This window comes from Lycorma delicatula, chromosome 2 (assembly GCF_047948215.1).
Source record: "Lycorma delicatula isolate Av1 chromosome 2, ASM4794821v1, whole genome shotgun sequence".
Taxonomy (NCBI): Eukaryota; Metazoa; Arthropoda; class Insecta; order Hemiptera; family Fulgoridae; genus Lycorma; species Lycorma delicatula.
Window position 1 is genome coordinate 119,814,880 of NC_134456.1, and position 14,922 is coordinate 119,829,801.

A 14,922-nucleotide genomic window follows, 5' to 3' on the forward strand; every position below is an offset into this window, starting at 1 on the left:
TATATCGGCCCATTTTCCACCGAAATCCGATTGACTACTTTGTTTTTAAATAAAGCTGTAGCTGCAGTGGCGTTAATACGTAAGTACCGAGTTCTTAAATATAAAATGATATCAAAGAGTAGTAATTCTATCTCTGAAGATGAAACATAGAATCTGAAGCACATCAATTAATATACGTTTTATCAACATCACAAGATGAGTAGTTTTTTTATAAATAATCTCCCAAAGAAGATTTTAAGTACTAATTAACTTTGATACCATAATCTAAATGTTTAAATTATCTATGAGCCTCAAATATTAGAACATAGACAAACTAAATAAAAACATTAAAATTAAATAACAGCAACCATATAAAATAATATCAGTGTAATATATGAAATTTTATTCTCTTGCTATAGGATGATTAATATATCAAGATAACACTGAAACTGTTTTAATGAGAAATTAGAAAATATGAAGAATAAAAGAAAGTGAGATATATGGAAATTTTTAAAAAGAATAAATATAAAGGAAATCCCATCACAGCCTGTAAAAACATTCTTAATTATTCTTTAAGTTTAAATAGTTGGAATTTAATTTATCAAAATGGCACTGAAAAGCTTTATATTAGCAAATTATTTTAGATATTAGATTAAGTGACTGGTCCATTCAAGCAACAAAATTTACTTAATTCATTGTTCATTTGATTAATATATTCCTTAGAACATAACAAGGAATAATACTCACAATCCAATATTAGACCAGCAAAATGGCAAGAGCTAAAATTGTTTGAACAAGCTTTAGTAATACTAGTCTAGCACTACAGCATAAAATGTCCCTTTCTAGCAAAATCTATTACAATAATTTTCATACATGCTTTGAAAATATCTACACTTTTTCTATATTTCCTTCTTTAATTATTTATTGATTAATATATTGTGAAAGTCTATACAATTTAATGTAGTTTTGTTAATTCAGGGTTCACAGACTTCACTAGTTCTAGTAACAAGTGTAATTATAGCTCTTTATGTTCCTAGGTGTTTAGGCTAGGGTGTGTTTGGTGAACCTGGGAAAAGTCAACGTTCTATCTGGAAGACCCGCTGCTCTACTCTTGACATTCTGTATATGCTGTAGCAAGATATCACATACGTTTCATTAGAAAATAAATAAATTAAAATCTACCTTTATATAATAAATTTATATATATATATATATTTATTTATAGAATAAATAAATATAAATACAATCTAACCAAACTTACAATATTACTTGTAACCAGCAATATCTTCCAGTATTGTCAGGAAAGGATTACGGTCACCAAGACAATGTCTCCACATAAACTCACACATGTAACTGTCTGCCATGGCTTGATGAGTTCCAAAGTGACACTGGTTCCTTCTTTTTGCTAAGCTCCATAGTCCTTCTATATGTTGTGTATGAGAACCAGCAATTGGATCAATGAAGTTACGTGAGTGGTTTAAAGTTAAGTGAGTGTAGTTGCAGTTTTTATTTCTTATGCCGTTATACGTAGCCCATTGATCGGAATGGACAATCGTTCCTGGCCTAATGTTTTTAACAATTATGGGCAATAGAGTAGCTTCGGTTTTATCGGGAACTGCAAACAGGAAGCATTCGTTTGTTTCGCGACATACGCCACCGAAAACACACTGACTGAAGGGTTGTCGCCCGCGGTTATATTTCCTTTTTTTAAAAACCGATTCACCTATTTCTACATTCATATTAGGACCACCAATCTCAGTTGGATTTCTAAGCAATTTCGCCGCGCACGCTTCTCTTAAAATGTTATTCCAGTCCACCACCGTTGGAGGTGAAATGTTCAACTCCCTCTTGCAAAAAGTAATACTTGTCATTTCGTAACTCCAACAATATATGAATAACAATATAGTGGAATAATCTACTTTCACCTGTTCGAGCCATGTGTCTTTCTTCAGCTGTACATCTTCACGACATCCCATACGGTGACAACGCCAACGGTCTCTTGAATCGGATAGACATAGAGTCATTTCATGACCAAGCGAACACGTTTTACGAAAGGGTAATATTCCCACGCACTGCAAAAATTCAACAGCAGTTTCTTTTTGTTTAATTAATTCATGCAACTCAAATAACGTGTTAGGCATCTCCATTATTCAACAAAAATTATAACTTTCAGAGGCAAATACAATAACCCCAAGAAAAGAAGTTGCTAAACTACCGTGTAGGGATGAGCATAATCGATTTAGTTAATCGAAATAATCGATTATAAAAATTGTATGCGATTATTCATAGTTTCCTAACGGTTACGTAATAATCTATAAGTAACAATCGTAATCGAGTATATAAGTGATAAGTAATAATCCTTATCGTTACGGACACGATTAATAATCGTTAATGTATACTTTTACAACACAATCTCATAAATAACGCAGTGTTCCGAGAATGATTATTAATCGTAAATGAGTTGTAGTATATTTTATCAATCAAAACTATTTATTTATATTAATCATTTTTTTTTATTTTATTTTAAGATTGTATTACTTTACAACAGGCTATAAGATATCGAGTAATGGGAGTAATCGGTAACAGTAAATAATCGCCGTAATCGCTCATTTAGAATGATCGTATAATAGTCCCAAGTTTTTGCTTTTAGTTTTACGTAGGAGGAAGTCAAAAATCTGCTCGCAAATACCAAAACGCGCCCATATGTGGTTATGTCTGGTTCCATCAAACCGACTCAGGTCGATCAAGCTAGGACCGACTACCCCCCCCCCCCCCCCAGCGACATGCCCGATACCAACTTTTCGGCATCACTCAGAACATGCCGGCCCGCTGCGTGAGACGTCAGATGGGAAGCCAAGCTGCAGAGAAGGGAAACCTCAATGATCCCCTAATCCCGGCGACCAGGCAATCCACTGCCCAGACAAGACTCAAGAGCGTAGATGTCTTAACAGCTAGACTTGAACAAGCTTATCTTTCATTACAGAGGCAGAACTTAAGTAGCCCAAAACTTGAACAAGCATAATCGTGTTATTGAACAATTATAATGTATCTGCCCAGCTTGATTATTTATAATCTATTACAAAAATCATCCGATTGCTAACGATTGATTATTGAAATAATCAATTACGCCTAACATTACTACCGTGATATCTGAATACCTACATAAGACGTACGTAAAATTAAAATTGGACGTATTTATTTAATACGTCCTGAATATCGCAATCGGTTAGCTAATAAACTTGATATCTGAATAGTTTTTTTCTGTTTAGCCTCCGGAATCACCGTAAGGTGGTTCAGAGGATAAGTGAGGATGACATGTATGAAAGTAAACTGAAGTGTAACTCTTGTAGTCTCAGGTCGACCATTCCTGAAATGTGATTAATTGAAACCCAATCACCAAAGAACACCGGTTCCACGATCTAGTATTCAAATCCACATAAAAATAACTGCCTTTAGTAGGATTTGAACTTCAAAATCAGCAGAATTGCGATAACAAGTTTAACCACTAGACCAAACCGTCGGGTTAATATCGGAATACGTAAACAGGATGTAGGATGTACTATCGACGAATAGCGAGCGTAGGTTAAGAGTTTGGTTAAATCATATTCACAATTAAGATTTATTTATTATATAAATTTATGTATTTATTATATATAGTTAGATTATAATTTTATTTATTTTCTCCTTTCAGTGGCGCCAACTACAGATCGCCTGCGGGCACCTTCTTGAAAAGTACACAATAATTTTCTGAACCAAAATAAATATTAGGTCTACCCTTAAGATTTTTGCATTAAAAATTAAAATTAGTAGCTTACATAAAAAAAAAATATATATTTTTTTAATATTTAGCAGTAACTTATCGTATCTTAACGATAAGTTAAGATACGATAAGATAACCCTTATCTTATCGTATCGAGGGTATTAAGATAACCCTCGTATCTTAATACAAGGGTGATTTTTTTAAGGTCCGATCGGTCACGAAATTAAAACCATAGTGAAAATAAAAATTTTTTTATTTGTAACAAGTACTTACATAATTACGCTATTTCTCTACACAGTCGCCACTACGATTTACACATTTGTCGTAGCGTGGTATCAACTTTTCAATACCCTCGTCATAGAATGGAGCCGCCTGTGTTTTCAGCCATGTTTCTACGCTTGTCTGGAGCTCGATGTCTGTGCCAAAATGTTGTCCTCCTAGCCAGCGTTTCATGTGAGCAAACAGGTAAAAATCGGATGGAGCCAAGTTCGGGCTGTATGGTGGGTGATCAAACACTTCCAAACGAAAACGCTGCAGGAGCTTCTTTGTTACAGCTGCAGTGTGCGGCCGAGCATTGTCATGGAGAAAGACAGTGCCTGATGACAACATTTCTTTCCGCTTATTCTGAATTGCCCTTCGTAGACCTTGAAGAGTCACGCAGTATGAGGCTGCAGTGATGGTCGTGCCACGTTCCATGAATTCCACCAAGAGAACTCCATTTCCAATCCCAGAACACAGTAGCCATACACTTTCTGTTGGAGAAGGTTCGCTTGAACTTCTTTGGTTTACTGGGAGAATGAGAATGCATCCACTGTTTGGATTGTTCTTTTGTTTCTTCACTTTCAAAATGGACCCATGTCTCGTCCCCTGTGACAATTTTATTCAAAAATTTTCTCCTTCATTGTGGTAGCGCTGGAGAAACGTTAGGGAGGCGTCCATTCTCATTGTTTTGTGATGGTCGGACAGCATCTAGGGAACCCATCTCGCACACAGTTTGCGATACTGAAGTCTCTCACTCACAATGGTGTAGAGAGCTGACCTTGAAATTTCAGGAAACTAATCACTCAATACAGAAATTGTGAACCGACGATTTTCTTGAATTGCCTCATCCACTCGCTCAACGAGATCATCGGTTGACACTCACTTCCTTCCCTGACCGCCTGCATCATGAACATCTGTACGTCCTGCTTTAAAGTTCCTGCACCATTGTCGCACTTTGCTGTCACTCATTGAAGTTTCACCGTACACATTAGTTATTCGTCGATGAATTTCAGCTGCATTACACCCCTCAGCCTGAAGAATTCGAATTACCGCACGCACTTCATAATTGGCGGGAGATGTTATTGTTGTAAACATGTTTACGTGCTAGCTACGTGTTCAGATCTAAACGAAGTGACTCGGCGTCATTGAAGGCCTTATAGAGACGCTGCGCAACACATATGCGCAAAGTTTCATCTGAATTTTGCGCGGATTTTTATTTCGACCTTGAAAAAAATAACCCTCGTATGTAATACCAAATTTAAAAATATGTACGACAGTTTAAAGAATGTTTAATGTAACGGCCCTCTAACGAACTTATTACAGAAAACAATACTGGCTTATGAAGTAAAATCTTTTAAATAATTTTGGGCAATGGGGTTGTAATAAAAATGGTAACAATACTGTTGACATACAAAAATATTGGGTCTATTTCAAACATTGTAAGACAATTATTGTGAAATAATTATTATTTCACAATAATGACAACATAGTAATGCAATCATTAAAAAATTCATCATAAATGAGTTAGTAATTCTTTAAAATTTATAACTTTGACAAACCACCTGCAATTTGGGCTGCTTATTTGTTCCATTAATAAGATAATAGAACATAAAATCAGAATGCAAAATAGGTAAGCCTATCAAACCATGTCAATTGAAACTAACCTTATGTACACTAGTTTTGCTACAAATTAATTGAACCTCATCTAATCATAGATGGAATAACAATAAATACAGAAGTAATATTCCTTTTTAGATATTAATTAAAATTAAATATAATTTACACATTTGATTTTAAATATGATTTTCATTTCATCTAATTTGAGGATGTATTTCTTTTGGATGACTTTTAAAATATTTAAAAATAAATTTTTTTCCATTATTGTAAGCTATACTTTAAATTAGCTTTTACTGTTATTTTCCTTCATCCTATCAGGGAAATCCTGGAATAGTTTATTTGATAAGAATTATACAAGTAGGCACACAATGTGATTAAGTGTTCATTCAGCCCTATTTACTAGAAAATATCGTATTACTTCAACTAGTAACTTACTTAAACATGTATGCTTTCACAGCTTACAAGATTCATTCTGTAAATATAAAGAACATATTTTACATACTATTTCTCTAATCACTGGTCAAAAAAATTAATTAAAATATTATAAGGTATTATTGTAAAATAATAATTTCAAAAGATTCTTTCCTTCACTTATACAATCAATAAAATCAACTGTACTTCAAATTAACATGTGTAAACTATCTCCCTAAAGAACAAATATAGCTGTAGGTTTCAAAAACAAATTAAATCTTGAAATTTAAAAAAAAACTAAATACTTTTATTAAAAAAAATTATACAGATAACCCAAAGAAGTAAGTAAAAAGAAAAAAACTGAAAATAGCATCATAATATCGTATTAGTTCATTAATACTGAGAGAAAAATAATAATCAATGTCCAATCATAACTATAATAAAATATTAGACAAAACATAAATTATTGATAATATTTATCCAAATTTTAGAAATGCGCTAACCATAACTTACTCTGACACCCTAATTAATATTTTAACATATTTTAAATGCATATCATTTAACTAATTTACTTAAAAATATATGTATTACGTTACCAGCAATACAAGAGTAACAATGCTGAATATTGGTAACTACGTGAAAAGTTAGTATGCATGAAGCATAACAATGACTGTTATGATGATGCAATGAGCAATGTAATAAAATTCATGATTAAAATCTTTATTGGTAGTTTCCTGTCAAAACCTACGAATTTTAACACACTTTTGTAATAAAATATATTTATATCTACTATTAGAACACAGTTCATAAGATAAACCTAGATAGAATAAATCAAATGTCCTCCTTTAAACAAATCTCATACATAATTTTTTTTTTGTTTTTAAGTGATGTATCTTCACAAAAGTTAAAATTAAAAATACCTTAAGAAAACAGGACTTCCCTAATTTGTTTAATTTGCAAGATGTAAACATGGGAACAATCAAAATCCACAGAAAACTGATTGCGAACAATCATAGATAACTCTTCTAATCCCATAAAAAGAATTAACTTTCAGCTTCAACAATGATAAGTAAATTTTTAAACAAATTTCAAAATAAAAATATAAAATTGGCAAAATACAAATTCATAATGCTCTCATTAACAACACTGAAAAAACTGAGCATCATTTTTTTTTAAATTCAGGACACTATTATATTGCACAGAGAAATATAAACAAAAAAAGATACACATTATTCACAAAAAATCCATACACCAATTCCAACAAATCTGGTTTGACTACAATAAAAAAAATCATCTACTCAGAACTTACAGTTCTGAGTTCATAAGGCAAACAGTATAGAATTTACTACAAAATATAAAAAAAACATCAAAAAATTTCACATTGAAATTACCTCACTGAAACAAGTGACATGCACAAAACCTAACATAATACAGCAAAGGATGCAAACTTGACTCAATTAAGAAACTCTGTTTTATGTAAATTAATATAATTTAAATCACACATTCTCTTCAAACACATGATCTTTCAAAATCCAATTTGAATACAAACTTTACACTCACCTCTAACAGTAGCAGTTATATAGAAACTAAATGATAATGAGCAAAAGATAGCTCAGATAGAGGTAAAGAATTCTGATAACTTTAACCTTTAAAAAAGTACATTGTCAATTGTTGAAAAATTCAGATTTTTAAGGATTTCTTTTGTAATAGCTGAAAAAGTATCTATATATTAAATGAAAAGAATTGCTGCTGATATAACAGCATATTCCTTCCATTATCACTTTTCTTTGTAATTAATTTTAAAAAAATAATCTCAATTAAAGTTATTTTTTCCCTATTCTATTGTTTAATTCCATAATTAATTTAAAAGATTCATTATAAAAAATTTTACAGAATAAACAAATTAAAAACTGAAAATACCTCTTAATACCTCTTCACAAAGAAATAACAGTTAGAAATAAAATAACTGATTTTTTTTCAAAATGATCCACTTTTCCTCCTCATTTTAATTTTATTCAAACTGGAAGGAAAGGTTCTACAAAAATATGATGGAATCTCATATGGTAGGAGGGAACCTAAATACGATTATTTTTTTATATAATTTATTACATACCCCGTAAGAGGTTTTAGGTGGTATACCTAAAAATGAGATAGGTATTATCTCATAAACATAAGACAAAGGTAAAGAAAATAAAACAATGTTATATGAAACATATTTAAATATTACTTTATATAAAACAATCATTCCTTTAGTAAACATATTCAAAATTATAAGGCTTCCCAGAATAACCAAAGAGTTTATCAAATTCAAAAAATTATTTTTATATACACAAAAAAAAACAAACAACGTAATAAAACCTAAAACTATAAATTGAAATCAGTCATATTTAATTAAAGTAGGAAAAAAGTAATTTTAAATGATTACATTTAAACTTCAAACTATTATTACTATCACAAAAAAAGGTGGTTCACTTCTGGGTATGACATCACTATAAATATGTTGCTAGTAACTCACTAGTAAACAAAAATTTATGAAAAAAATGAAAATGACAGTTGATCACCTTACTTTTATTTCAGTTATAAACAATTTAAGTTCTACACAAGCAAAATCAAAACTAGTAACATGCCAAAATCAGAGCTCACTGCTACACAAAGGAAGGCGACAGAACATTCTTAATTGAGCTTACCATTGTGATAACATTTGTAATAAATTTATTCAGCATTCATTATTCTTCTTTGTGTATGTATCTGCGATGACACAAAAGCAAAGGAACTGCTGAAGGTCGAATTACTATAACAAAATAACCTAAAAGCGTAAGATATCACAGTCGAACGAGGACTTATATTAGTCATTGTCATAAGTCTAATTATAGAATAATGTCATTTTAGCTGTTTTCTTTCTCTAAAGTTAAAGGAGAATAATTTTCTATAATACTAAATAAGGTTAATAACAGGGCAAACATTCCTAGCAAGCTGCAAATAAAAATAAACTACGCGCTGCCCGTAACTACAACAAAGCAAACAAACACAAAGGCTAGACAGCTGTTCCTTTTAAACTTAAATTCCCTTCACGGCAGAAAAATTCCCGTTAATGAAAAATCATTCCAGAGTTCGCTATCAGCGTTACGAAATAGCGTATTTTTGAAGCCTCGCTCGTCTTGTTTGGTGAAGCCATAGAACGTAAAATGTTTTTTTCTTTTCAATTTAGGATGCAATTTAAATGAAAATTTATAAGTTAGTTATTCATTAAAGACGTAACATATTTAATCCCTATCATTTAACTTGCGGATGGTCAGTATGTTAATAAAGTATTAACATAATATCATTAAGTTCATAATTGAAAAGCGTAGTTCTAAACCTGCTAATTTCTTTACCAATACTTTTCAAGAATGGTAAAAATTGTCATAGCTGTTTTATATAAACACAAATGCTAATGTTTTATCTTTGAAATTTATTTTGTTTTGAGAATGTTAAGTTAAAATTATAACAAGAAATTGTTTAGAAATAAGACTTATTATTAAAAATTTAGAATTAAAATTTGGCAACAGATTTCCTTTTTTGCAACTTTTGAAAGTAACTAACCTACATTGCATTGTATAATTGAGACCTTACATTCTCATTGTTTCATCTAATTTCAATCATTTCTTGGTTATCTTAGTTATCTTATCATATTCCATTACACCATTATCATGGTCCACCAATTTTAAACTTTCCTTTATAAGATTCCGCTACAAACTTCAATCTTCTAAAATTCATTTTAAAACCTTTTCATTTTCTACTACACCAATGAAACTAATTTTCAGTAATAGCGCTTTAATGGGTTGTGTCCTGTTTTAACTACCATCCATCTGTTTTTGGATGATTAATTTACCACATAAGATTGAAACTTATGTGTTATAATATGGAATGGAGATTTCTGTAGCACATGAAAATTCTTTGCTTAATCTGGATTTGAATCTGAAACTTTTGAGATGAAAAGTTAAAATACTGCAACTTTGACAGAAGTGAATATTTTTATTTGGTAGTGTCAGGTTTTTGGTGTATATTTATTTTTATACTGTTTGTTTTAATAAGGTTTTTGCTTATTTGTTTTTTTTTTCAGTTTTAATTTGTTTTAAATAAATTTAGCTGATTTTATTTTTTTTTATACGTGGTTTCAGCTGGGTTAATCATTTTCAATTGTTTAAATATAAAAACAAAACTTAAAATAAATATTGACAAAAATCTGTTAATAAACAAACAACCAATAAATTTGAAAATAGAAAAATTATAATTTTACCTGTGCTTATAAAATAAAAAAGTACTGAAAATAAAAACAATTATTTACTATAATATTTAGAATACTGTTTCAGGCAGTCAAAATCAAAAAAAATTAAACCTAAAATAATAAAGAAATATTTAAGGTTAACATTTAAAATCTTTTCAATTCAATAACAGTTTTTATAAAAAAATCAATCTTGTTGTGTATAAACTTGTTTTTGGATTGCTAGCTAATCTTTTTTTTATTGATAACCTACAAGTGAAAGCTAAAACTAAGTTCCAGACTTGTAAAAGAATGAGCTTTCGTTGAGAAAGTTAAGTAATGTGTTTATTGTTTTGGAAGCATTTCAATACAATGGACATTGTGTTAAAAAATCAAACTAAAAAAAATAATAAAATTATGTATGAAATTGAAAGTAATCAGAATTTATATTGAAAATAAAGAGAACATTAGGTAAAGCACTGTTGAGTTCATTATAATTGATAAAGTACGACAGGGGTTAAAGTTTTATCAGTTTTATCAACTGATAAGACAATATACTTGATATAATCAGTGATAACATAATGAAATGTCCTGGAATTATCACCACAAGTTGTTTGATGGGAAACTGGAATACTGAGGTTGAAGAAGGTGAAGAGAAAGGTGTGGTAGGAAAATTTGGCTTAGGAGTAAGGAATAGGAGGAACACATTTTGCCCAGAGGAAAAAATTACACTGATAAACATAATTTTTGTTTCCTAACATGCAACACATGATTTTAATCTGTCTTTTGATGCTGAAAACGAATATGAATGCAGAATCTTTCTATCTCCCACCATTTTTGAAAAATTTTTACATTTTAATTAAAGGATTTTTTACATTTTTCAATATATAGTTAGCATTCTAAGCTCCTATATTGTATATTGTTAGCTCATTTTTTTATTGTTTAACTTTGTTAACATAATTTGTAAGCTATAAATAAAGAATACTAGACAAAGAATTAAATCATATCATAGTTACATACTATGACATCATATCTAATACTGAAGAGTGAGCCTTCATGGACAAGTTTAATCATGTCTGTGCAGATCACAACATGTAACTGAAAACACAGCTGTGTTGTTTGTATTAAGCACTGGCTTTAGGAATGAATTAATTTTGTTCAGTCTTATTAATGTCTTAATTTTGTTATTCAGTGTCATAATGCCTGGAAATTGTGTAAATGATGTGGATGCCTTTTGTTATGTATGTAGTGAGTTTACTGTAAAATCAAATAGAAAAAACATTACATCTTTAATTAAAAAAGCATATCATTTGTACTTTCAGTGTAAAATTGGTGATGAGGATAAGACGTGGGTTCCTCATATAGTATGCATTAATTATTCTGTATATATAAGAGTATGGCTGAAAGGTATATGGAAGGCTTTGCCATTTAGTGTCCTTTGGCGTGAACCAAAGGATCATGTAACCAATTGTTACTTGTGTTTAACAAGTATGTCTGGAATTTCTAAAAAAATCTAAACATAGTGTAAAATATCCTTCATTGCAATTTGCAATCAGGCCTGTAACTCACAGTGAAATTATTCCAGTTCCTGAGCCACCTGTGAATGTATGTTTCAAAAGCAGTGATGAAGAATCAGGCAGTATTGAAGAAGAACAATGATTTTGATTTTGAATTATCTTTCAATAAGCCACATCTTACATCACAAGGTGAATTATATGACTTGATTAGGGATTTAAATTTATTAAAAAATAAGCTGAACTGTTAGGATCAAGATTGCAAGGTTGGAGAATTTACTTACAAAAAATACAAAAATTTCAGGCTTTCAAATCTGACAAAAAGAACTTTCTCAGTACCTTATTGATTAAAATAATTTGGTTTATTGCACATATATTGATGAGCTTATGTTGCAGTTAGGACAAGTTCATAAACCTGAGGACTGGCACCTTTTCATAGATTCGTCCAAGTATAGATTAAAAGTGGTTTTACTACATGAATGGTAACAAATATCCTTCGATACCAATCGCTTATAATATTAATTTGAAAGAGACATACGATATGATAAAAAATATTCTTGAAAAGATAAATTATAAAAACATAGCTGGAACATATGTGGTGATTTGAAAGTTATAGCCATTTTGTTAGGCATGCAGTTGGGCTTAACAGCCCAACTGCTGTTAAGGGCTGTTAAGAGACCTAAACTGGAGGTTGGTAAGAATAATAGTAGAAAATGCAGTAGAGGAACAGATTGGCTTCAGGAAAGGGAAAGGATACAGAGATGCCATTAGGCTATTAAGGATGATTGGAAAGCAATATTTAGATAGAATAAGAGGAATAGTCTGTTTCAAAGATTTAGAGAAGGCATTTGATAAAGGCAAATGGGAAAAATATTAGAGATTCTTAAAGAAAAAAATGGAAAGACAGAATGTTAATTAAAGAATTGTACATGAGACAAACAGCAATGAAAATAAATAAGAATGTGAATGTAAGCAAGTAAGAGACTAGATGGGTCTACGATGAGGTGTTAGGCAAGGATTCTGTCTCTCATTCACAATGTTCAATATTTACATTGAAGACATGATAAGGAATGCATTAGAAGGAAGAGAAGGAATAAGTGTAGGAAGATGAAAAATAAGTAGCATAAGCTTTGCTGATGATAAAATAATTCTAGCTAATAGAACACATGCACTTCACAGATTGTTAACAGCCTTGGAGGAAGGAATAAAAAGTATTGAATGAAAATAAATATAGGAAAACTAAGTAATGGTACTAAACAAAAAAGGGACTTTAGGGATGAGGATAAATGAAGGAAGAATAGAAAAAGTAAAGAATTACAGATACTTGGGTACTATGGTTACAGAGGACTGGAAGAAAACAGTGGAGATAAAAAGAAAGATAGTGATGGCAAAGAAAGCTTTCAGTAAAAAGAGGAAATTACTGTGTAGTAAAAGTCTGGAAGAGTTGAGAAAGAGGAAAAAGCCTATGTATGGAGTGTCCTATTATATGGAAGTGAAAATGCTGAGGAAGAGAGAAAAGAACTGGATTGAGGCTTTTTAGATGTGGATATGGAGAAGGATGGAGAAAGTGAGGAATCAAAAGTAACAAAAAGGGATTAAAAAAATCCCTTTTGGCATGCCAGAAGGTGGAGCTAGATTTAACCAATGCTAAGTAGGGGATAAAAACAATTTCCACCTTAAAGTTAAGAAAAACTTCAAATTTAATCAATAGCACAATGGTTGCATGTGAAAAAAGGTTTCACATGTTTAGCATACAAGCCCCATCTTACAATTCCAGCAATATTTTTGTCATCCCTTGCCGTAAGAGTTGGTCATATCAAAAATTGTTTCAGAACAAAGTTTTAGGTAATGTTTAGAGGACTAACGACCACTTTAAGCTGTTTTGATACTGTGCCTATTAAAGTAGGTATGTTTTTTTGTCTTCAAAACCCCATTCCCCCTCCCCTGGGCCAATGGCTAGTTATATCAAAAACCTTTACTTACATAAGTTTTAGGCCCTTACCTGAGCAATCATAGGAACTTTACATGAATTCGATATTTTACTTAATTAGAAAGTTATAGCGATATTTTTTTTTTTTTTTAAAAGCCCCCCCCCCCCCCATTTCCATTCCCATGATCCGACTTTGGTTGTTAACGAGCTCGATTGAGATTTTGGGTCGAGTTTTTTTTTAGGGAACAGTTTGAAAGTGACTGGTGTAAAATTATGGTAGTTATCGTGTCCACAAGAAAGTGACATATGTATATATATATATACATGTAGTGTCACTATATATATAAATGTATATAAAAACTTTTGAGCTGACTGTGGTTTTGAGGTCTGGGGGATGTGAAACGCGAAGATATGTTGGTACCCATAATACCCACAATAGGTAGCCTTCTTATGAAATTTAACTAAAAGAAATAGCTGGAAGAGTACACAAAAGAAAAGGCAACTGGTTAGGATATTAGGTTGGAGAAAGTGGAATCTTGATAACTGGATTGGCAGGGTCAGTGAAAGAAAAAAATAAGTGAGGAAGAAGTTAATAGTTGAGGTGAAGTTTGGAAAGTTCAAGGGAACAAAGAAAAAGACTTGGGACAGAAATGGATGAAGACCGTGGTTGCCTAAGGGACCTGCTGCCAGGCAGAACAATCGGATGGTGATGTTATATTTAAGCAATATTTATGAGCAAAATGCAGCATTAAAAATTATTTTGCCTGTATTATTTTTTAACAAAAATGTTGATTGAATGATACATAAGTTAGTAAGTATTAAAAGTTAATTATTTTATAAGATCATTTACAATGTAAAAAATGTAATTAAACATATCAAAGCAAGTAAAATATAACTGAGACTGAGCAACACTTACATATATATTTGCAGATTTTTTGGTTATCTTCAAAATATCATTTTTGGATAAAAATTATCAGCTTCCAGTTGCTATCGTTAAATTTCATAATTATAGAAGACCAATTTATGAAAATACTGGATGAGTTCCAGTGTAACATTAAAATTAACTCGAAAACAAATTTTTCAAACAAGCAGTACCCACTACTACTTTATTCTGGCCAAAAAAATAAATAACGGGATTTACATTGGAATTGTAGTAACTTATACAATAATACATTAAACTTATACTATATTCAAAAAATAACTTCTT

The 14,922-nt window shown here is 31.0% G+C and overlaps 2 protein-coding genes across 5 annotated transcripts in view; both read right to left on the reverse strand.

The window, feature by feature from the left end:
* The window catches only part of LOC142319182 (calpain-5-like), a 73,698-nt gene extending 64,633 nt beyond the window's left edge, over nucleotides 1-9,065 (reverse strand). For 3 of the 4 annotated variants that reach the window (XM_075356169.1, XM_075356168.1, XM_075356165.1), the window contains exon 1: nucleotides 8,716-9,065. The gene's annotated coding sequence lies outside the window, so the exon portion shown is untranslated. Of the gene's footprint in view, nucleotides 1-6,052; nucleotides 6,090-8,715 lie in introns of all 4 variants that reach the window. The other variant, XM_075356166.1, reaches the window with a different exon arrangement.
* LOC142319939 (uncharacterized) lies at nucleotides 1,245-2,126 on the reverse strand. The gene has a single exon (XM_075357615.1). The coding sequence runs from the start codon at nucleotides 2,124-2,126 to the stop codon at nucleotides 1,245-1,247; it is 882 nt and encodes a 293-aa protein (XP_075213730.1).
* Nucleotides 9,066-14,922: the final 5,857 nt, after the last annotated feature.